Below are 23,055 nucleotides of genomic sequence, written 5' to 3'. Positions count from 1 at the left end.
TTGTAGTCCACGCAATGCTTTTCTCACGTTCTTCTCTTACCGTAACCATTAAAGTTTACCGGTTATTAAATTATATATTTTTGTTATTTTCGTTTTTTCACAGATGTTATATCTGCTTTGATGGTTTAAGCTATAAGATCTCTCCTCATCTTATTGAGAAACTTTCTATTTATTATGATTAGCATAAACGAAAACGAAAGGATTAATCTGCAAAAATAACACGCAAAACATATCACTTGGTACATCTTTACAATATTAAATAGCTGAACACTTCTTCTTGATTCTGTATTTTAATAAATCAATGTTATGGGGCCAGCTGATATACCTATTCTTGGATTAGGGGAGTTTACCAAAGACTAGAAATATAGTTGCATCTAATACGTTATTGCGTTACGATTCGCACCATTCATTTGGCCACTCGCCCCGACCATTGACACATGCCATTTTAGATTCCGATATCGATAATCAGTCCGACAGAAATTGGGTCATTTAAGTGGCCTTTTGTTGAGTAGGCTGAGGCATTCCTTCTAGGTAGTCTTAGGAGATCAACTTTCACAGGACTTGTCTCTCGTCTTATTGTTAACTGTCTGAAGCTCCTCAACTGGGGAATGCCGGAGGGGCTACCCAGGTAATGTTTTATATGCTAGCATGCGTCACTTTGAAGGGCACTGCCTTAACTTTCTCCACTTTCTAACTTTGTTGTGTCACATCTGACATTAGTGAGAAAATGATGTAAAGAACAAAATAGATGATCCCTGACTATTATAGATTTCGAATACTATTTTCTAATCCGTCATTGCAGGAAAGAATACTCCAAGCTGCATTTCCTTAGATTTTGTTGTTGTTGTTGTTGTTGTTGTTGTTGTTGTTGTTTTTACCTCTAAACAAGGCACAGTGCCACTTTGACGTAAAGGGCTACTACCTGGGACCGAATTTACAGGGATAATATGTAGGGAGTTGGACACGGAGATGCCTGTTCACATTACATATGAACTTCTGCGTGTCAGTACAGTCAGGGAAGCTAGGACCCGGCAGGGAATTCCAAAGTCTAGTAGTTCGAGGGAAGAAGCTATCTTAGTAGAACGCTTTACGACATATAGGAATGTCTAGAGTGTAGAAGTGTGATTTTGCTGCTTGTCGGGTGTGTCGAAGTATCTACATCGTAGGGGTACAGGAGTTTTGAGTTCATCAGAGTACCTTTCATTAAATACTTGTAAAACAAGCACAAAGGTGCCACAATTCGGCGATGAGACAAAGGTTGGAGTTTTACTAATAGTGCGGCACCTATCAGGTTGTTAACTTGTTTTTGAACTCTGTTTAGGATCGAGAGACTAGTGGTAGATGCAACAGCCCAAACGTGGTAACAATATTCCATTCATGGGTGAATAGTGGCTTTGTAGAAGTACAGGATACTCTCAGGCTTGAGTAAGCTTCTAGCACGGTAGAGAGAGCCATCCTTCTTCACGGCAGCCTTAGCAATTACCTCTATATATTTGTTTTAATTCATGTTGCCTGTGAATGTTAAGCCTAGGAATTTGAACGAAGTATATTCAGGAAGTCCTCATCCTTATGCTTCCGTTCAGTCTCGAAAGACAAAGGATACCCTTTAGGGGCAGTAGCGCGGGTAATTGTGAGGCAAGGGTTGCGCAATCACCAACCACACCCCTCCTGAATCGGCACTGTTTGAGTCCAGTGGCAAGGAGAAGACCAGGATGACTGGAAACAATGCCGAGATAAGCGGAGAGCACATACAGCACCTGAAAGTCCCAAATGGTCACCCATTTAGTACTGACCAGGTTCAACGTTGCTTAACTTCGGTGATACAGCGGGAACCGGTGTGTCAACGGGATTATGCCGTATCACATTCAGGGAGTGTATCATTAGCAATCGGTAGTTTAGAAGGTTTATTATATTTATTAAAGGAAAGAAGCTTTATTGTGGCATCTTAGGAAGTATTTAACTTTTATATAACTGGAGAATTGTACCAGGAGTTAGGTAATTTCTGAACCGTTGAATAATCCAAATATTTTCCTGGCAACTTTAACAAAACGTTGATTATGTGTCTTCCTCGAAGTTTATCAAAATAACTTTCTGGGCGTTTATTTATTTTTTTTAGATGGGGGGGGGTAACCACTTATCAAAGCCTGGAAGCCACTCGGAGATAAGGGTTATTGTGCGTACAATAATCAATGGGATAATATCGTAGTAATAGTTGGTATTGGAGATTTGATAGAGTGTCTTACTTAAGGGGGGACGATTAATCAATAATTTGTTCATGTTGGATTTGAAGACATCCAAGTTGTAGTCAGGTGGGAAACAGGAAAACGGAAGAGAATTCCACAGGCGTGCACTTCTCAGAAAGAAGCTTTGTTCATGGAATCTACGTTTTGATTTAGGCACAGATAAAGAGTGGGGGAAATTACTGACAGTGGTTTTAGCTAGACGGGTGTTTATTGTGAAAGATTGGTGAGGGGGGATCAGAGATTGGAGCTCGGACGAGCACTTGTCATGGAATAACGATAAAACAAAGACACGCTCGCAACGTCCCTTCTGTGGAAGAGAGGTTGCAGGGAAGAGAAAAGGGCATCCTCCACTAAACCACAAAGTCTTTTATTATGAACTCATATAGAGAAGTGGTCGACCTTATACCAGTTTCGCTTAGAAAGAGTACGTCCGGTTTCGTCTCCTGTAATTGGGTTTCGACTTCTGGAAGGTTGGAACGCAGACCCCTGATGTTGGAGAAGGAGACATGGTAGTAGGGGTCTACCTAGATAATAAACCTAGAACTCCATCCCCCTACGTAGTAGGGGGATGGAGTTCTAGGTTTATTCGTGTTTTTTGTGGGTTTTTTTAGATATTTCATGATGATTTTTGGGGGTTTGAGGAACAGATCGACAGGCTTGGTTAGAGTAGGACAGAGCTTTTGTAGTGAAAAAGAGGACAGGCTTGGTGTTCGCAATGTTAAAAAGGAACAATGCAATTTTCCATAATTATATCATGTGACAGATTATAAGAAAGATTATAACACGAGTTCTTTCTGTGGATGTTTTATAAAGCGAAAGCAGATATTGGAGCTCAGTCGTGTACCTAATATTAAAAGAACGATGGACAGAAGAAAGAATAGCAACGTCTCTTCGGTGAGGGAATGTAGGGACAAGAAGAGATCATCCCTCACTAAATTGTAAAGTCTGGGCGGAAACTTCTAAGATGGCGTATCTATCTCTCCAAATCGTAAGTTTTAGCAAGCATGTCCTGGCGCAGATTGAGAACACGCCGCTTATTAAAGAAACATTCAACATTTCCTGATCACTCTCAATTTTGGAATACCATTCTCACCTGAATATCTAACATCTGAATTGTGTTTCCATCGGTGCTGATAGCCTCCAAGATATCCATGCATCCAGTCGTAGTAAGAGGGTTTCTCCTCAGCTAGAATAAACGGAATGATGGCATAGTTGAGTCACTTATACAAGTAAACATGAAAACGTCACATATAAAACTGCATATGTCCTTGGTCTTAAAATTAAATGCATAAAAATAATTGTTACAACTCCTATTGTAAAAGTCATTAATTAACAAATATACATCACTATGACGTTCGATATCTTTTAATCTGAGAATATATATACATATATACATATATACATACTTCAAGTTCTTAATAAACTAAAATATTAAATAATCTAATTTTACTAAATTTCAACTACCAAGGATTTCTACGCTTTTGTCCAAATGACTACCTACACACATTAACATTTATCCTCGGGTGGCCTCAAGGAATAATCATTTACATACTCTCCAAGAACGATCGTTTCTGAAACAATATCAGCTCATCATTAACACGGAGGATTGACACCTAGGTAAAAGTTGAAACATAACATCATGATAAGTATGGGGACATTAAATCGATATACAGTAAATCAAGAGGTAGAGAGAGTTTCCACATTAAGGTTTTTACAACTCGATTAGAACCTGTTACAAAATAATTATATCAAACACACAGCGGGGAACAATGAAGAGAATAGAAATTGTTCATATCATAATTATACATAAAAAACATACAATCACGTTTTTATTTATTTTTTTTTCGTCAGCAGTAAAGTTCAAAATATGAGACAAAATTAAGGAACTAATTAATAGATGAATTCATCATTAATTATATTCACTCATGAGCAACTAGTAATTTCTATGCGATTCCACCTTTTATGCTCTGAGGATATATATATATATATATATATATATATATATATATATATGTGTGTGTGTGTGTGGGTGTGTGTGTGTGTGTGTGTATATATATATGAGCAAACAGTTAATAAAATATGTTAAAAAAACACTTTGAAATGAGTTAAAAACATATTTAATCTGAAAAGGAAACACTAGATAAATGGATAGTCCTTAATCCGCGGAGTTTCGAAAAAATACTTTCTTTCTCATCAGAGGGTAAGAATTAGCTAAATGCGGGATCGGATTTTACATGCAGAAGTATTTGATGAACCAACAAGCAAGTCAAAGATCTTACTTGAAAACAAAAAAAAAGGTAAGCAGAGGGAATATGGTGAAGAAAAAGGTGATTACACATGAATGGATAGTCTGGTGGAAGATAAAAAATCCAGTGACGATAAAATTTAAATGTAAAACTTCAAGAAAGTTAAAAGAATTTCCATTCGTACAAGTAAAATCCAAGGAAATCCCGTAATTGGAAGAAGATGGTTCATAATAATCCAAAGGCAGAAATCCATGGAATAATTCACAAAAATGTGTACAAGGAAAAAAGAAAAGATTCCGATACTGTTAATAAAAGAAAAATAAGATATGCTTTTCACTCTACTTCCGAGACATACATAAATAAAAAAATATATATATATGTATGTATGTATATATATATATATATATATATATATATATATATATATATACTAGCAATATATAATATATATATGTATATGTATATATATATATATACATATATATATATATATATATATATATACTAGCAAAAGTACGCGTTGTTGACTGGGTTCAAAAACAGCCTATAGAAAATGGACTCTGATTTATGAAAGTATGATAGGTTATGAAAAGGAAGGGTTGTAAAGAGATAGCTTCGAATTTGGGAGTATCAAAACCAAAGCAAAATATGATGAAAGTAAAAATAAAATAGATAAACCCCATAATTTATTATACAATATCTGTTAGCACTGAAACACTTATCACAATATTCTGTGGATCTATATTAAAAAACCTTGTTAAACTTATTGACATATTTCCATTCTATGGAGGTCAGGTGCGAACGAACACCCCATAATTTTATTATACCATATTTCTTCAAACTGAAACATAATTATCAAAGTATACTTACGCAGATAGATATGAAAAGTCTTTATTAAAGTGTGTGCCTTTTTCCATTTTATGGATGCTAGGCGCGAACGCAGTCCCCACAATTTTATTATACCATTCCTATTTAAATTAAAACATACTTATCAAAGTATTATTATGCACATCTATATCAAAAACACTTGTAAACGTTTTTTTCAAATTTTTTAATGTTTTATTTCCATACTTTTTGGACCAGGCGCGAACGCAGACCCCATAATTTTTATGAACCACCGTTCTGCCAGATCAAACATACCCAGTCCTGTGTCTCGATACATCTATCATTATATGTGATCAGTTCTTTAAAATAGTCAACCATATACGAGCCTATTCGTGACCAGACACACACACGCAGACATTCAGTTTTATATTATATATATATATATATGTGTGTGTGTGTGTGTGTGTGGGTGTGTGTGTGTGTGTGGGTGTGGGTGTGTGTGTGTGTGTGTACTAACACAGAGACCCGACGTTGGCCAGAATTAAATGATGATCAACGAATCACGCTCTCATATTTTTATTGTCATCGAAATCGGGAAAATCGCCCATTTTCAATTAAATCGGTTGATCAACTGCTCTAGTTAGGCCCACATAGTTTTGCACCTGAAGGCTACTTTAAATGTCTCCTCATAGTATCTTAGTGCGCAATACATTATAGTCCACATTACACTGCAGAAATCCTACTGTTGATTTAATAAAATTATTTTAGACATAATATATTGTATTAACGTTTAAAATACTACAGTCAAGTATCATGATTTAATTGTGGTTTAAGCAAAAACATTAATTTCGAACCCACCCCTGTTATGTCAAAAAACCTACTGTTAATTTTATACGTTGGGCCGTTCGGGTTGTGTGATAATGAAACTTCTCAAATGCACTTGTGATGTTAGAGTGTGTAAGATGTTAACTTTGGTCAAAATCGCCTGTTCCTTCTTTCATCTGGTTATTTCGATTTTTGATTATCGATACTTATCGAAGACATTCCGATGCAACACTCATCTAAGAACATTTATAGGCGCATAACCCAGCCGTTTTGTGGCCATGGAGAAGGAACTCATACACATACAGACAAAGTTCCTTTTAAACAGTAGTATATATATGTATGTGTATATATATATATATATATATATATACATATATACATATATATATATATATATACATCCGTATTTTAACTTAAATTAAATTGTTTTAAGCAAGTTACTAAGAGTAATACCCAAAGGGTTTAGTAATATCTTATTAAAATCTTTATTTTCTATACTAAATGACAATCTACCCAGCTTAAAACAAAAATAAGGGCCAACTCGTCATAACATACAGCTGTGGTATTATTAATAGCCCCAAAAGTACATTAATACACTGGATAATAAATCATGAGAAAATCTTCACACTGTACAGAGTAACATACAGGAATCAGTGTCAAGAGGCAGCAGAACAACCTCCATCACGAAACTGGCCAAACATTTCAGACAAAACTGTCTTACAAATGAGATAGAAACAAAATCAAACCTCCCACCGAAACAACCCAAAGAAGTCGCCGAAATACGCCAATATCTTCTCTATTGCAAAAAAAAAGAAAAGAAAAAAGAAACTGAAATAATATAAGCTAACCAATAACGTGCCAAGTATATTCTTGATTAGTTCGCCATGAAATGTATACATACGATAGATCTTGTAGACTGGCTGAAAAGTTGGTCGCTCCACTATGAGGATGATAATGGCTACGCAAATCAAAGCTTAATGACCAATGCGTTTAAGATGCCTTGTATCAACGATGACAATAAATGCAGGTTCTACCATACAGAAATAGAAAGTGTGAGCCACATGAAATCCAGTTGTAAGGTTTTGTTGGAGTGACTATTATACAATGTGACACAATGGAGTGTGAAAATATATCTAGTGAATCATTTGTAAAAAGAAAGGGGTCCATCCTGGGCCCAACTCTCTTCCTGATCTATATCAATGATCTTCCAAATCACACCCTAAGATCATTCGTAGACATTTACGCTAACGACACTACCATCTATGACAACACGTCAAAGGTCATAAATGACAAAGTTCTCTCTGATTCACTCTACTCTAATCTTGAGCACGTGGCGCAATGAGGAAAGGGGTGTCTGGTTTATTTAAATGCATCTACAAGCAAGCTTCTATCTTTCCATTATCAATGCTCTAACTTCCATCTGGCATCAAGTGAAATTAATAGCTTTCGTTTTGAGGTGGCTCCATGTTTTGACAAACTTCTTAGTCTGACCTTTACTCTTGACCTGAAATGGAACACTTACATTAAATTCGTGGCCAATGTCGCTAGAAAAATAGTCGCGTCATTTTACCGCTCTAGTAGATATCTCACTGCCGATGCAATTCTCTACCTGTATAAGAGCCAAGTACGTCCTAGAATTGCATCATTTGTGCAGGAGATGCTAGAAGCATCTTACCCTACCATTAATAAAAAAAAAAATAGACTTCGTAGCCAGTACGGAATGCTCTTTTCTCTTCCCTGCAACCTCTTTCCCGCAGAAGAAACGTTAAGAACCTGTCTCTGCTCTATTGTTAATTACATATCAAGTGCTCGTCTGAACTCCAATTTATGGTCGCCCTTTTGCCAAATTTTCACGAAAAACACTCGTCTAAATGAAAACACTATTAATAAAAAAAAAAAACTTTCCTGTCTTTTTCTCTCTTACTTTCCCTCTCTGTACTGCTCTAACCAAGTATGCCGACCTATTCCACAAATCCCCAAACCTCAACATGAAATATATCCAGAATAAAAACTCGATTAAACCTAGAACCCCATCTTTCAACGTAGACCCCTACTACCAGGTCTCCTTCTCCAACATCAGGGGTCTACGTTCCAACCTTCCAGAGGTTGAAACCCAATTACAGGAGACGAAACCGGACATATTATTTCTAAGTGAAACTGGAATAGGACCGACCACTACCCTAGACGAGTTCATAATTAACGGATACTCAAATTTAACAGCTAAATCTGACCCCCAAGATCGCCATGGGCATGGAATATGTGCCTACATTAAGGATGGCTTTCCGTGTGGCAGGGATATCTCTAGAGAAGATCCTAATTTACCCAATATGTGCTTCAGGGTTGCACTTGCTAACACCACTGCATTTATATTTGCCCTCTATAGGCCCTACAACAGCGGAGTTACTATCTTTAAGAGCATATCTGAGAAAATTGACCACATACTGTCTTCACATCCCTCGGCTAACATCCACATATGTGGTGATTTCAACGTCCATAACGTGGAATGGCTGACCCATTCAAATAAGACAGACGATGAGGGAAGGTTTTGTCATGATTTTGCCATTGCTTATGACCTCACTCAGATTGTTCGCGAACCCACCCGTGTCCCCGATACACCCGGTCAATATGCAAGCCTCTTAGACCTTTTTCTATCAACTTCCCCTGAGCTATGTTCATGTTCCGTTCATTCTCCTCTAGGATCCTCCGACCACTCCGTCGTATCAGTTAAGATAAAAACGAAATGTAAGAAGCCCCCAGACGTACCCCTCCACCGTACTGTATACCGATACTCTATGGCTGACTGGTATAGCTTCCGTACATTCATATCTGATTTACCTCTGCACTCCATGTTTAAAAAGGATGTGTCCTCTATAGTATCAGATCTGACCGAATGGTTAATTGTAGGCATAGACCAATTCATACCATCCAAAAAATTTCAACAAAAACCTAAGAGCCAGCCATGGTTCTCCCCAGAATGTGCTGCTGCTATCGCACACAGAAATCACTTTTTCCATAGCTACCAACGTAATAGATGCACTGAAACTAAAGCTGCTTTCAGGTCTGCCAGCAACCACTGTAAAAGAGTAATAGAAAATGCAAGAGAGCTATATGCCCAGTCTGTTAAATCCAAGGTAGCTGATCAGCGGCTTGGTTCCCACCAGTTTTGGCAAATAACAAATAGGATCCTGAACAGAAGTGTGCGTTCTATACCAACCATTATCAATGGACCAGAGGTCATCTCGTCAGCGTCAGACAAGGCCAAACTATTTGCAAAGAACTTTGCAGCTAATTCTACCCTATGCGACGAAGGCCATCAACTCCCCATATTTCCTCCTATAACACAGAACAAGCTGGGTAGCATACAAATATCCATGCATGAGGTCGCCAAGCTAATAAAGAACCTAGATTCCAGTAAAGCAACTGGCCCTGATGGCATCGCAATTATAGTGTTAAAAAAGCTTCAAACAGAACTTGCTCCCATACTTACGAAACTATTTAAGCGCTGCCTTAAGGAGAAGTGCTTTCCGACTCCCTGGAAGACCTCTTCAGTTTGTCCTATATTTAATAATTCAGGTGATAAGTCATCTCCCTCTCAATACAGACCTATAAGTCTCCTGTGTGTTATGAGTAAGTTGCTGGAATCCATATTAAATAGAAAAATAGTCAACCACCTCAGCAGGAATAACCTTCTTAGTGACACACAATATGGTTTCCGCTCTGCAAGATCTACCGCAGATGTGCTGACAGTTATATCCCACAGGATAAGTGAATCTCTTGACAAAGGCTTTCTTTCTAGGGCATTTGCTCTTGACATATCAAAGGCCTTCGACAAGGTATGGCATAAGGGTCTACTTCACAAGATTTCCAGCTACGGTATAACGGGAAATGTTTTCTCAATCATTAAATCATTTCTCTCCGATAGGCTCATAAGAGTAGTGGTCGATGGACAAAAATCGGAGGCCTGCAATATAAATGCTGGAGTCCCCCAGGGGTCAATCCTGGGCCCAACTCTCTTCCTGATCTACATCAATGACCTCCCTAAACACATACTTAAATCATTCGTTGACATCTATGCTGATGACACAACCATCTACGGCAACACATCAAAAGCTGTAAATGACAAAGTTCTCTCTGATTCTCTCTCCGCTGATCTCGAGCGCGTGGTTCAGTGGGGGAAGATGTGGCTGGTTACCTTTAATGCATCCAAAACCAAACTCCTATCCTTACATCATCAACGCTCTGATCCCCATCTGGCATCAATTGTGATGGATGGCTCTCGTCTGGGTGAGGCTCCGTGTTTTGACAAGCTTCTGGGTTTGACCTTTACTCCTGATCTGAAATGGAACACGTACATCAAGTCTGTCGCCAAGGTCGCTGGAAAGATGGTGGGATCCTTCTACCGCTCCAGAAGATATCTCACTACTGATGCAATTCTCTATCTATATAAAAGCCAAGTACGTCCAAGGATGGAATACTGTTGCCATATCTGGGCAGGAGCTGCTAAAAACAGCCTATCCTGCCTTGACAGAGTACAAAATAGACTTTGTGGCTTAGTGGGGATGCCCTTTTCTCTACCCTGCAACCTCTCTCCCACAGAAGAGACGTTGCGAGCCTGTCCTTGTTTTATCGTTATTTCCATGGCAGATGCTCGTCTGAACTCCAATCTCTGGTCCCCCCTCGCCAATCTTTCACGAGAAACACCCGTCTAGCTGAATCCACTGTGAAAAATTTCCCCCACTCTATATCTGTGCCTAAATCAAAACGCGGATTCCATGAACAAAACTTCTTTCTTAGAACTGCACGCCTGTGGAACTCTGTTCCGTCTGCCTGCTTCCCTCCGGACTACAATTTGGATGTCTTCAAGTCCAATGTTAACAAATTCCTAATGAACCGCCCCCTTAAGTAAACACTTCAGCAAATCTCCTCACTAACTTAATGTACTTGCAATAACCCTTATCCTTGAGTGGCTTCCGGGCCTTGATAAGTGGTGATCACTGTGTAAAAAAAAAAAAATAAATAAAAATAAAAATAATTACCCTCACTCTTTATCTGTGTCTAAACCTAAACGTGGATTCCATGAACAAATTATCTTTCTTAGAACTGCACGCCCGTGGAACTCTTCCGTTTTCCTGCTTTCCAGTTGACTACGATATGATCGTCTTCAAGTCCAACGTAAACAAGTTCTTGATGAACCCTCCCCTCAAGTAGTCCAATTTACCTAATTTCCACTACTAACTATTACTACGATATTGTCCAATTGACTACTGTTCACTCATTTATCTTTATTCTCGACTGGCCTACGGACCTTGATATACACATGGAAATTCGTTGTTCTCACATATTTATTAAAGGTAGAACTCTATTTCATTAATGCATATTCGATATTTATACAATGAATATTCCTTTATTTTTAAACTCGTTGAAGGGAGGTAGAAGTAGTCGACACCATTTACTTGAGCGATTCCAGACGTACCCATGGCAATACAAAGAATGTTAACCAACTGAGAATCAAATAAAAATATACAATAAGGAGACTTTCTATATGCATGCACGCAAGAAACATGTGATAGTGTATTTAAATAAATAATGAACTGCAGATTTTTTTTTATAATTTCGCTTATAAGAGAATCGTTCCATGCAAGGCATGAAGCCATTTACTGTAAAGAGTTAAACAAAAAACTACTTCAAGCTATAAACACTAGTCAACAATAAATATTAACAAATTCCCGCCTGAAAGGCATGAAACCACTTGTAAAGAGCTTAGCAAAAATACTACTTCAATGTCAAACACTAAAAAAGCAACAATTTTCCACCTTATGTCAGGACAAAATAATTTGGAGCAATGCATTTAATTCCAGAAAACTTTTCCTCTATGGGAACACTCCATGCAAGGCATGAAGATAAACAAAAACATTTATTCAACATCAAACAGAAATCAGCAATAAGTCTTAATAGATTCCGGTCTAGAAAACAGCAATTCTTCAGCTTTTGTCAGACCAAAATAACTTTGATCAAAATATTGACCTTTAATATTTATAACTTTAACCTGCAATCCAAAATGGTCCAATATTGTAAATGAAGCTTTTTCCAATCAAATCTCATATTACTGTCATGACATTTTAGCAAGACTTTTTCATTTGAGGCTAGATACCTTCTACCTTACTATTTGTGAACGAAACATTTTTGCAGCAGTAGTAGTTTATTCTCTATAAAGGGCAGTTGTCTGTTCGTATGCATGTTTGTATGCCCAGCTAAAAGTTCTAAGCTACTAAACAAACACTCAGAAAGTTCGTATATTCTTGACTAGAATTGTCCCGGACGAATAATATCTAAAATTCAGAAAAAAAAATGTATTCATTTTCTTTGAGGTAACAGGTTTCATCAGAGAATGTCGGGGTTTTTTCAGTGTTTTTATTGACTAATTTGGAAAGAAAATGCCGACGCATTCTTAGAATAATCTTTTATTTTATTTGTGAGTCACCACTTATTAAGGCCCGAAGGCCACTTGAGGATAAGGATTAATTAATGTAATGTGGTAGTGTAGTAATCGTTAATGGTGTAAATTAGGTAAAATTTTATTATTTATGGGGGCGGTTAAACAAGAACTTGTTTACATTGGATTTGAAGATTATCATGTGTATTCAACCGGGAAGCAGGCCAGCAATGTTCCACAGGCGGGTAGTCTGGGAAAGGTGCTTCGTTCATGGAATATGCGTTTAGATTTAAACACAGACAGAAAGTGGGGAAATCACATGAAGTGATTGTAACTAGTCGAGTGTCTTTTGTGGATATTTGGCAACGAGGGGACCATAGTTCAGTCGAGCAATTGCCATGAAAATAGCGATAGAGCAGAGACAAGCTCGCGACGTATCTCCCATGGGAAAGAGTTTGCGAGAAGAGAAAATGGCATCACCAAGTAGATTTCGAAGCCGATTTAGAACTTTATCCTCTGGCACTGATTCAGTTACCTGTGAGATATCCCTGATGCAATATCCGATCATTTTAAATGATGCACACAATATTCGTGAATCATGTGTACATATATAAAGTCATTCACTGTGTGGGAGAGAAATTCGTAACTCAATACAATAAAAGATATCCCATAAAGTTTTTGAATGAAACTAAGCCTCGTGAAATTAACATATGTGACAACATAACAATTTATATAGACGACAGATGGTGTGTATCATATGTTACACTTTTTTGTGTAAGATTTTTAACGTGCTTATTAATGATGGATATTATAATAGTATGAAATCAATTAAATACATCTGTAAATCTAATTTATAAAACTCACTACGTTTGTCTATCTCCATTTTTTCAAAATGTATCTCCTCCGAGACGCAAGTAACAGATGGACGTGGGGCGAATCAAATGATTGCTTTGTTTGGACGGTTCTTTTATAGGTCTTTAGCCAGTAAAAATCGTTGGTAAGGGGACACAGTTGCAAAAACTTGGAACTAGCCAGGCCTAAGTCAACTTAAAATGTTTTGTATGCATGCGCGCATATACATATATATGTCAAAGTTGTTAATTTTAAACTTTTTTGTTATTCGTCTTACGATAGGTCAACCGGTAACGATTAAGGTTGTAGTGCTAAATGTTTTGGTTTCGATTCAAGCTAATGGCACTGAAGTTATTTTTTTTTTTACTTTAGAAATCACTACTACGTGCTGCGTACAATATAATAAAGAATAAGGAAATGGCTCTATGATAATAAATACAAACTTTGCATGAATTAAAATATCATATTTAAGCGTATTTTACGACCACGCAACGCCAGGCGCCCTACTTATATTTAAAAGCGATAATGAAGCTGTTCTAGCAATGGGATGTAATGTTAATAACTAAGTTAATAGATATAAAACTTACATACTGGAAAGTACTTAACCCAAACATAGGTGCACAGAACTCCTCATTATTCACTTGCCAGTCTATAAAATAAGCAGAGGATATACGTTACTGAAAGTAATGCGGAAGATAGAGATGGAAATTGATGTTACATAATTTTTTTTAAAACAGACATTTTTGTACGCTAATGTTCCCATTTATTGCAACTGAATCACTAAGAAAAATGTACTTAAACGTCCATTACAAGATAAAATAACTTCACGTAAGATAAGCATTATGTTTTGCTATGGAATATTTAGTTCATTTAAATTAATTTGAATGGATCCATTTTAGCTTGATTCAATGATTTCAAATGTTCAAGAATCCGTGGCGTTACGGATAAAGAGCTAAGTAATTCAGTTCTAAGCGACACTCTTGTTAAAGGTTTAATTCTACATGTTAATGATACCAAAAATAAAATTACGAATTGACGTTAATTCCATAAGACCAGCTGAATTCTTGTGTTGTAATCTGGCGAAACTGAGGAAAGACCACAATAAAAAAGAAACTATCATCTATTTGTCTCTCTCCCACGGTCGGGAAAATAGGGTTTGGAAAGTCAACGCCTTAGAAGAAGATCAGTTTTGCCCACGAAAATCTTTCGCAAGCTTTATCGGTAATAGGGGCGTCTCAGGCGAATAGCAACGCACTAAACACTTTTCAAAAGGTGAGTGGACCGCTTAGAAATGTAGAAAAATCTACTTCAGCTAACAGAGACCAAACCTTAACTATAACCTGGACTCTGGTGTCTTTCGGATTCGAGGGAATGACATAGTTATATGCTTAATGGAAAAGAAGAAAAGTGATATTTTCTACTATTTATTTAATTCGCAAAATAAAATAAATGAATACAGTGATTCATCGGTCTTTTCACCGCCTGTATATCTTAGATTATGTCTTTTTTGTAAGGGTTTTATTACGATGTTGTCCACACACACACACACACACAAACACACACACACACACACACATATATATATATATTTAATACCTTTTATTTATTTATACAAACATACAGATGTCTGGCTACACGAATACAGAAATATTTTGTGAAGTCGATATCAAAACGATAATGGCAAATTAAAGAAAACATTTTCATAACTTTTAACTTCCTCCTAATTCTCTCGAACTTTATGCACTTCTGTCTAAACATTTTATTTCACACAAAAAACTCTCATAAGAATTCGCGAAAATCAAATAAAGTAATAACAGTGGAGTCATTAGACTTTTCACCGCTTGCGAAATCCAATAAAACTAATCGATGAAATTTGATAGTCATATTAGGAGCTAACCTTTTCAATAAAACCGGTTAATCTTTTCGAAAATTTTATCTTAATTTAACATAGTAAAGGGGATATGCCTTTGTATATTTTATGTCGTTTTTGTAACAATTTTGTAACGATGTGATCTCTTCCCAAATCGGGAGAAGTTTAAATGAAGACACAGATATCTAGATACCTCACAAAATAATCGAGTGTTAGCCCACTGAAATGAGTACATTGGTTTCTGAGAATTTACACAAGTAAATTAGCAAAGATAATGATATGTTGATATAATATAATCTAACATGCATATGAAGTACTCGCGTGACTTACCTTAAGAATTTCAAGGGTTTTATTCACGCGTATACCCTTGGATAAGATGAGAGCCCCATCCCAACAAATTCGGTTGTCGGAGATGTCAATTTCTTTCAGGACCCTATTGTGTTTCAATACTCGAGACAGGGCAACCGATCCTTCGTAACCAAACCCATTCGACGATATGTTTAGAGTTCGAACGTATCTGTTCTCCTGAAAAAGAGTAAAATAAATAGCAAATACTGTTTTTCTCAGCTTTCAAAATAGTGTCGCTTAGAATGTAAGATTATCTAGTAATTTATCCGTTGCGCCATGGGTTCTTGCATGAATCAATCTTTAGTATGATCAATACTAAGATTACGAATTACTTAAGACTTCTACCAGGTCATGACTGACGGACCGAGAGCATGTTACTCCCGTGGATTAATGTTGTGTAGCAGGTACATATTGAAAGAGATGGCGGGTGTTCATATCGGAGACATTTATAACGGAGACTCAGAACAGATAATGATGATAATGAGGGAGAGACATGTAAAACAGTTCTTTGTACATCATGACGGGTGTGATGATAATTCTTCAGGACTTCATAGTATTAATACGGAGCTGGAACATTTTATGCAACAGTTCTTAATACATATAGAGGAGAGGAGATTCATTATTATGACAAAGGAGGCATATTACTTATAAAGGGGTTATACATGAGTTCGTTTATAGATGAATATGCAAAACACAATTACCTTTTCGGTTGTAAAGAAAACAACAGTTACAAATATAGATTATTTCTTTATTCTTCAACCGGCCGATTGGTGATATCAGGAATTCAAGCCTTTTCGACTGCATGGTCTACTCTTCTCCCTTCGCCTCTAAGGGGATTCCAGTCTCCAACTGACTCTATCACTGTGTGTTATCTGCTCCGATTATCTGCTCCTCTCAAACTTCGAACCCTCGATTCATATATTGAGAAATCTCCTTTGTGCATGATGTCATAAGTGTGGTTCCCAACGTGACTAAATTTCACATGGATTTACATATGTCTGTCCAAACACACTTTTGGCAACAAAAAATTCCCAATTCTAATTGTTTAATTTCTAACCTATTTTTAAACCATATTTTTTTAACTCACATTGTCTATTCTTTTATCTGACATATTCAATATCCAGTTACTCTAAAAGAATGGACAATCGTTTTTTCCCCCAACATAAATAATATTTAGCTATTTCTAAAAGAAATAACAATGGACTGCATTCCTAGGATTTCAATTATCCACTTACCTACATGGTTCGATTCTAGCCTTTTCCTAATATCATTTTCACTTATCTAGTCTGCCTTCTTACTTGCATGAGAAGGGGACAGCCCTTTCATCTAACATTTAAAAAAAAAGGGCTCTGTTCGAAATTCAGCGCAGATTCTCGAGTTCGACAGAAAGATTACCTAGTTCGACATTATACGTTCAAAGAAGGTCGGAGGTTACATCGGCTGGAAAGTAGTGAGAAAATACTGAAGATGTGAACAGTAGTCCGAATAAGCAAAATAATCTAAATTATTAATCCTTATCCCAAAAAATCAGAAATTATATCTCTTTACAAGAAAAATCGCAAATGAATTAGATTCGAAAAAGTAAAAAACGCTAGTCTCTCTCTCTCCTCTGTCGTATTCCAGATTGATGCGCTTCCACGGAGAGTCAGCTACCAAGAGGTGACGAAGAATGATCGGATGATCGTTGTTGTGTTGGAGATACGAGTTATAATTAGATTTTACCGTTTATTTTCATTCGATAGGGAACAGTATATTTTATCATGACATACAAAACATTACGCAATCTTAAAGGGGAAGTAATTCAACATAATGACATTCCATCTGGATAGATGTTGCACAAAGCAATATTCGTTTAAAACAGTCACCCAAAAACTGCACAGCGCTGCTAATAATAATTTTAATAAAGCATCGTACGTAATATTCATAATTGTATTACACCTGGTAACTTACAAATTTTTATGAAATTATGAAAAATTGTTTAAGTGCCAATATAAGTACTATTATTAGTACTCGCTAGGAGTTCTCATTGGTTCTGACAGTAAATCTACACAAGGTCCCAGTACTCTTCACATGCATCTAATAGAAATTTGATTATGATCTCACCCTTCCTTCCTTCCATCCTTCTTTACCCATCAGAACTATTTTGTGTGGTATCAGTCAAGGTTGAAGCATTTTCTTTTGGTTGTGGGCACAGTGTACGATTTCTTGCAGCTCCGGTTCCCTTGGTTTCATGCGGTGTTTATTTCCTATTTTTTATCTCTTCGCCGGCATCGAAAATTTCTATGTGTGCAATTTCTATGGCTTTTTTCTACTGTTATTTGTACTCACTAGGAGTTCTTACACAGGTCATCATCCGAGATTACTCACTGATCGTAACCGGTAGCATTCCATGGAGTATGAGTGACAAGGTGTTTTCCTAAAAATCTAATCCTCTTCGTCTCTTTCTTGCAAATGATTTTGTGTTATCACAACAGTTGTTGCCTTACACTTGAGTTCTTACTGGCAACAACTATTGTTCTTCACTGAATTTAGGTAGCAATAAACGTCGACAAAGTCCAGGACATTCTTAACGATGTTTGAGGTTCTTGATATATTTTCCAAACTCATTATTCAAAATTAAATGTATGTAAAAAAAAAAAAACATTAGAAAGATATGTTCCAACATTTTCAGCGTTGCATTTCCAATTTTATGTTTTCTATTATTAGTCGATCTAACGACATATTTATAATGATCTTAAACGTTTTCACTACTTGTAAGAAAATAAATAAACATACAAAAATAAGTGAAGATTTGTTGTTTTTATCAAATAATTGTCCGTATAAGACAAACGAATTATGTTAGATCTATGCGGAGAAGTAAAATATATGTTTAATTTTGTATCGCAATGCCGAATAAAAGTTAAAAAGACAAAATATTTTCGTTTGATTAGTGATCGTGTGGATAAAACGTTTGTTTTCAGTTCCGTCTTTGAAACTCACATTAAATAATTTTTTTTCTTTCCAGATATGTATTAGACTACTTTAACAACGTCAGGTTATCGAAGAGTATATATTTAACAAAGCAAAACTTATCAAAATAGAAATAGCTTAACACTGTTAAAGGGAGCAATTAAAAATCTTGTATGATTCTGACCCTTCTCCTCTTCTTATGGAAAGTATTTAGCTTCGAAATGCTATGCCCTTAAAAGGTTTCTATTTCCTACTTTTCTCTTCTACTATTCCTTATTGTTCTGATATTATAATAAAGTTATATATAACTTTTATTATTCATCTTTTACACACACACAAACACACACACACACACACACACATATATATATATACATATATATATGTGTGTGTGTGTGTGTGTGTGATGATTGCAACGTCTTGTCAGACGAGTGCCACACCCTCAGACATTTAAAATCCATGAGCCCAAATGCCTGAGGGAGTATCTATACAAATATGATGTTACAGAGTCTTAGCTTTGTACGACAGCTAAGTCTCTCTCTCGGTTCAAAATGTTGAGATCCAGCAACAAGCAAGAGCAAGATAGCCAGCAACAAATTAAACTGCAGACCAGTTTAATGCGGGTACTGGTCTTCCGCTTTATGTTTTTTTAAAATCAGAGATTTGCTTCTCCTAGAAAGGTTGCCTTCACCACGGCTTACGGGAGCCCTCTCCACCCCAATAAAAATACACACACAAAAATATACACGGTGCTAGTTGGCCCTTGATCCAGAAAAAGAGTTCATTCGCCCTTTGGTGTGTGTGTACATACATATATACATACAGGGTGGCCCACTTAAAAGTAGGCTAACCTCTCTAATCCTTCTCTTAACAACCAACTGGCACCACAAGACAAAATGCAATTCTTTTTCCAATAAAATGGCGCTACATGCCACACGTCTCACAGATCACTGACACAAGTTCATAACATGTTTAGAGAGAACGATAAGAAAAGGGTTATGCCCAACACGTTCCTCAGACTTGTCGTCATGAGATTTTTATCTTTAGGGGACTTTAAAACAAAAACGTTTATGCAAACAATCCTCACAATCTAAACCAACTAAAGGAGAACATTACCAACAGTATCAAGAGAATCACCAAAAAAGTTCTACAGCCTGTATCTGTAACCATTGTTAAACGTGCTCAGAAATGCATAGATCTCAACGGAGAGTACTTTCAGTATCTTTTATAACACTACAGTTACTTGTAACAATGCTACAGGTGGGCCATACAATAAAAGAATGTTCCTTCTCTTTACTACATTTTATGGGCTACTTTTTTGTGGTCCATCCTGCAATATACTTTTTATTAATCTACAAACGTCTGGCTACATTAATGCAAATATATTTTATGAGGTCGAGGCTTGAAACAGACAATGACAAATCGAAGAAAACAGTGTCATAAAAAGTGCAATTCATCACCAAACGCACAATCTTTTAACTTCCTCTTAGTTCTACGGAAGATTAAGCGCTTCTGTCTAAACATTTTATTTAAATAAAACCTCCCACTCTTTACATTGCAAGTTTATCAACAAATACCTTTATCATCACGATATGTATATTCCCCAATTCGTTTACGCCCATGCCTACGCGTCCCTTTCCAGTTGAATTGACGATTTGTCACGTACGTATCTTCCATTTTATGTCTTTGTTTAGTTTCCCGTTTAGTTAAGCATTTTTTAATCAACACCCTTTCAATCTATTTGTGTTAACTTCCTGTTTTATTTAAAATAAATTACTCCTGTTACCTATTCAGTATATTAATCATTCACTATCGTAAATCTATATCATCGTCGCTGTCACCAAGCGTGCTTGCATTGTTGTTTTTCTCTCATGGACGACGCCAGCCCGTTGCCGATTGCATCTCTTAATAACTGGCGGTGTTTTGAGGAATGGGAGTAAAAGTCATATAACACGCTTTCTTTATTTCATCATTTATTTTAATACGTAATCTTTTTTTAGTGAATGGATGACGCGATGCCCTCGTGACTGAAAGAGTGTTAGAGAAGGCAGGAGAGAGACAATGTGTGTGTGTGTGAGAGAGAGAGAGAGAGAGAAAGGGGGTTGCTTTGCATTAAGCACCTTGCTTAATTACATTATCGTTTTGATACGAAATAATTTTTACATCTTTCATCATTAAAGTTTCCAGTAGCTTCGCCTTTCACTCTCTCTTATGTCTTACGTCATGTCCGATGATCTTCTTCTCACGATTTTAGCTTTTACTGTCAGAGTCAACTGTTTAAATACTACTGAACTTTCGGTTTATAGAACTAGCAGCTTTAGTAACAAAGTATATATCAATCAGCAAACATAATCACAATGTTTACTACTAATAAGATTATTATTTTTTTTACCCATGTTCACCCCTAACAAGGCGTATCGCCACTGAAGTAAGAGGTTTCTATTTGGGGCCAAGATTTACAAGATGGCGATTTACGTTAAATTTTAATTTCTGCATATCAGTACAGTCAGGGGAGCAAGTAGCAGGAAGGGAATTTCAAAGTTTAGACGTTCGCGGAAGAAACTATTTTAAGCATTATACTTGCATGAAAATATGGTTTTATTATTTCAGATCTGTGATGGATAATTATTCAAGATTAAGATACATATACATACATATATATGTGTGTGTGTGTGTGTGTGTGTGTGTGTGTGTGTGTGTGTGTGTGTGTGTGTGTGTGTGTGTGTGTGTGTGTGTGTACCGCGTGCATTTTCCGCAATCTGGAAAAACATTTCAAGCGGTAAGTAGAAACGAAAAATCAAGTAGCAAGATAGACAACCGCTTAGTTGTACTCCGCTGTCTGAAATGATATGGGAAAAATATCTGCACGTCCATACTAAAGATTCAACGCTGAGTGATATTTTCTTTAGGTCATCAGAACTGATAATAAATGGAACATATGACATTAATATTTCACTATGTGAATACGGAATGCAAACACTGGCAAAGTATGATTTTTTCCTCATTTTTTGTGAGAGTTTATTCACTAGTATATATACATATATGGGTGTATATGTGTATACCAACCCGCATTTACTACTACTACTACTACTACTACTACTACTACTAAACCACATTTATTTCGTCATTCAAAGATTTATAGTCTTCCTAGTAACCCGAGTAAAATCAATATATGAAACAACCCACAATTTGATCGGATATTATTGATTTATGCTTAATAACGGAATATAATAAAAAGAAGCTTTAATCATTAATTTATCACGAATGCAGTTGTTATGCAGAAGTTAATTCGATAAGGCTATATGATCTGCTCCACTCCTAGAGCCCAGATACAGCCACTTCTTTCTGGTTATCCACACAAATAGCAGAAATATTGCCGTTTCTTTATATTATTTGTACTAGCTGGCAGCCCGGCGTTGCCCGGTCGTACAATACGCTTAAACATGATATTTTTATTCATGCAGATTTTAACAAACTAATCTTTTATTGTACATTATATATTACAAGGAATAATTTGTCCGGTGAACTAATTCGCATAAAAATAAAAAAATAACAATGATAATGTCGTTCAAATCCCATCTGTGCTTCTTTAAGATATTATGTCATATGATATTTGAGCTTGACGATAGAAGTTCTAGAAAAATCACTTCTGATCAATGTTTTGTTTTAAAATATGCAAACGAAGAAATGATTTGCGGCAAATTTAAATACTACCTTTTCTTTTATCGTAAATTGAACTCATTAATAAGAAATAAAATAGTTGAGCATCATTCGATCTGTAGTTGAATGTTCTATCACTAAGCTGTACATGCAGATTATAAGAAATATGATTTTTAAGAAGAAATAATGTGCTGAAGTTTTATTTTCTCCATTACGGTGTAAAGTATTCTGTAAAAATTATTCTTTTTATCTATAAGGGGGAAAACTACTTTGGATCCGATTTTTTTCGATTTGCGATACTTACCGGGTGAATTTATGTACAAAACATATCTAAGAACACTGCCAGATATATAAATTAGCTTAGTGTGAAATTTACCAAAGATAGAATCAGCCGTTTCGGAACCTATAAGGAAGGAACTTACACACATTGACTTTTATATAATAGTAGAAATATACAAATTTATTGCTCTTGTTATAGGAATAATTAGTAATGATTAATTGATTGATTTTAACTAAATTGACCAACAACTATAATTGCGACATATGTATTTTTTGCCCTCTGATTCACTGCCCAATAATAAGTGAAACTGAATGACAAATTCAAATCAACCCCAAATTTATTGGCAGAAACGCGTCACAATGCAACAAGCTATGCAAAAAGACACAAGGTATGTACTTCTATATAGAGTAAATGCTTGTCCAAGGTGACATTCTTACCTGGATACGAGGGGCGTGCAACAAGTAATGCTCCTGACCCACTTCTAGTTGGCTGTTCTAGCTGAAATTTTGCATGTACAATGATTT

At 36.2% G+C, this 23,055-nt stretch overlaps 1 protein-coding gene across 2 annotated transcripts in view; it reads right to left on the bottom strand.

The window, feature by feature from the left end:
- Window positions 1-23,055, bottom strand: part of LOC145286423 (uncharacterized) — a 117,535-nt gene that overhangs the window by 35,990 nt on the left and 58,490 nt on the right. For both annotated transcript variants that reach the window (XM_080135342.1, XM_080135343.1), the window contains 2 exons: window positions 15,625-15,819; window positions 3,337-3,429 (listed from right to left, as the gene is read on the bottom strand). In XM_080135342.1, coding sequence (XP_079991468.1) covers window positions 3,337-3,429; window positions 15,625-15,819 — 288 coding nt within the window. The remainder of the gene's footprint in view (window positions 1-3,336; window positions 3,430-15,624; window positions 15,820-23,055) is intronic.

This window comes from Euprymna scolopes, chromosome 10, assembly GCF_053919585.1.
Source record: "Euprymna scolopes isolate OS-2025 chromosome 10, ASM5391958v1, whole genome shotgun sequence".
Classification (NCBI taxonomy): Eukaryota; Metazoa; Mollusca; class Cephalopoda; order Sepiida; family Sepiolidae; genus Euprymna; species Euprymna scolopes.
The sequence above is the reverse complement of the archived record's forward strand: the minus strand, read 5'-3'. Positions and strand labels throughout refer to the sequence as shown.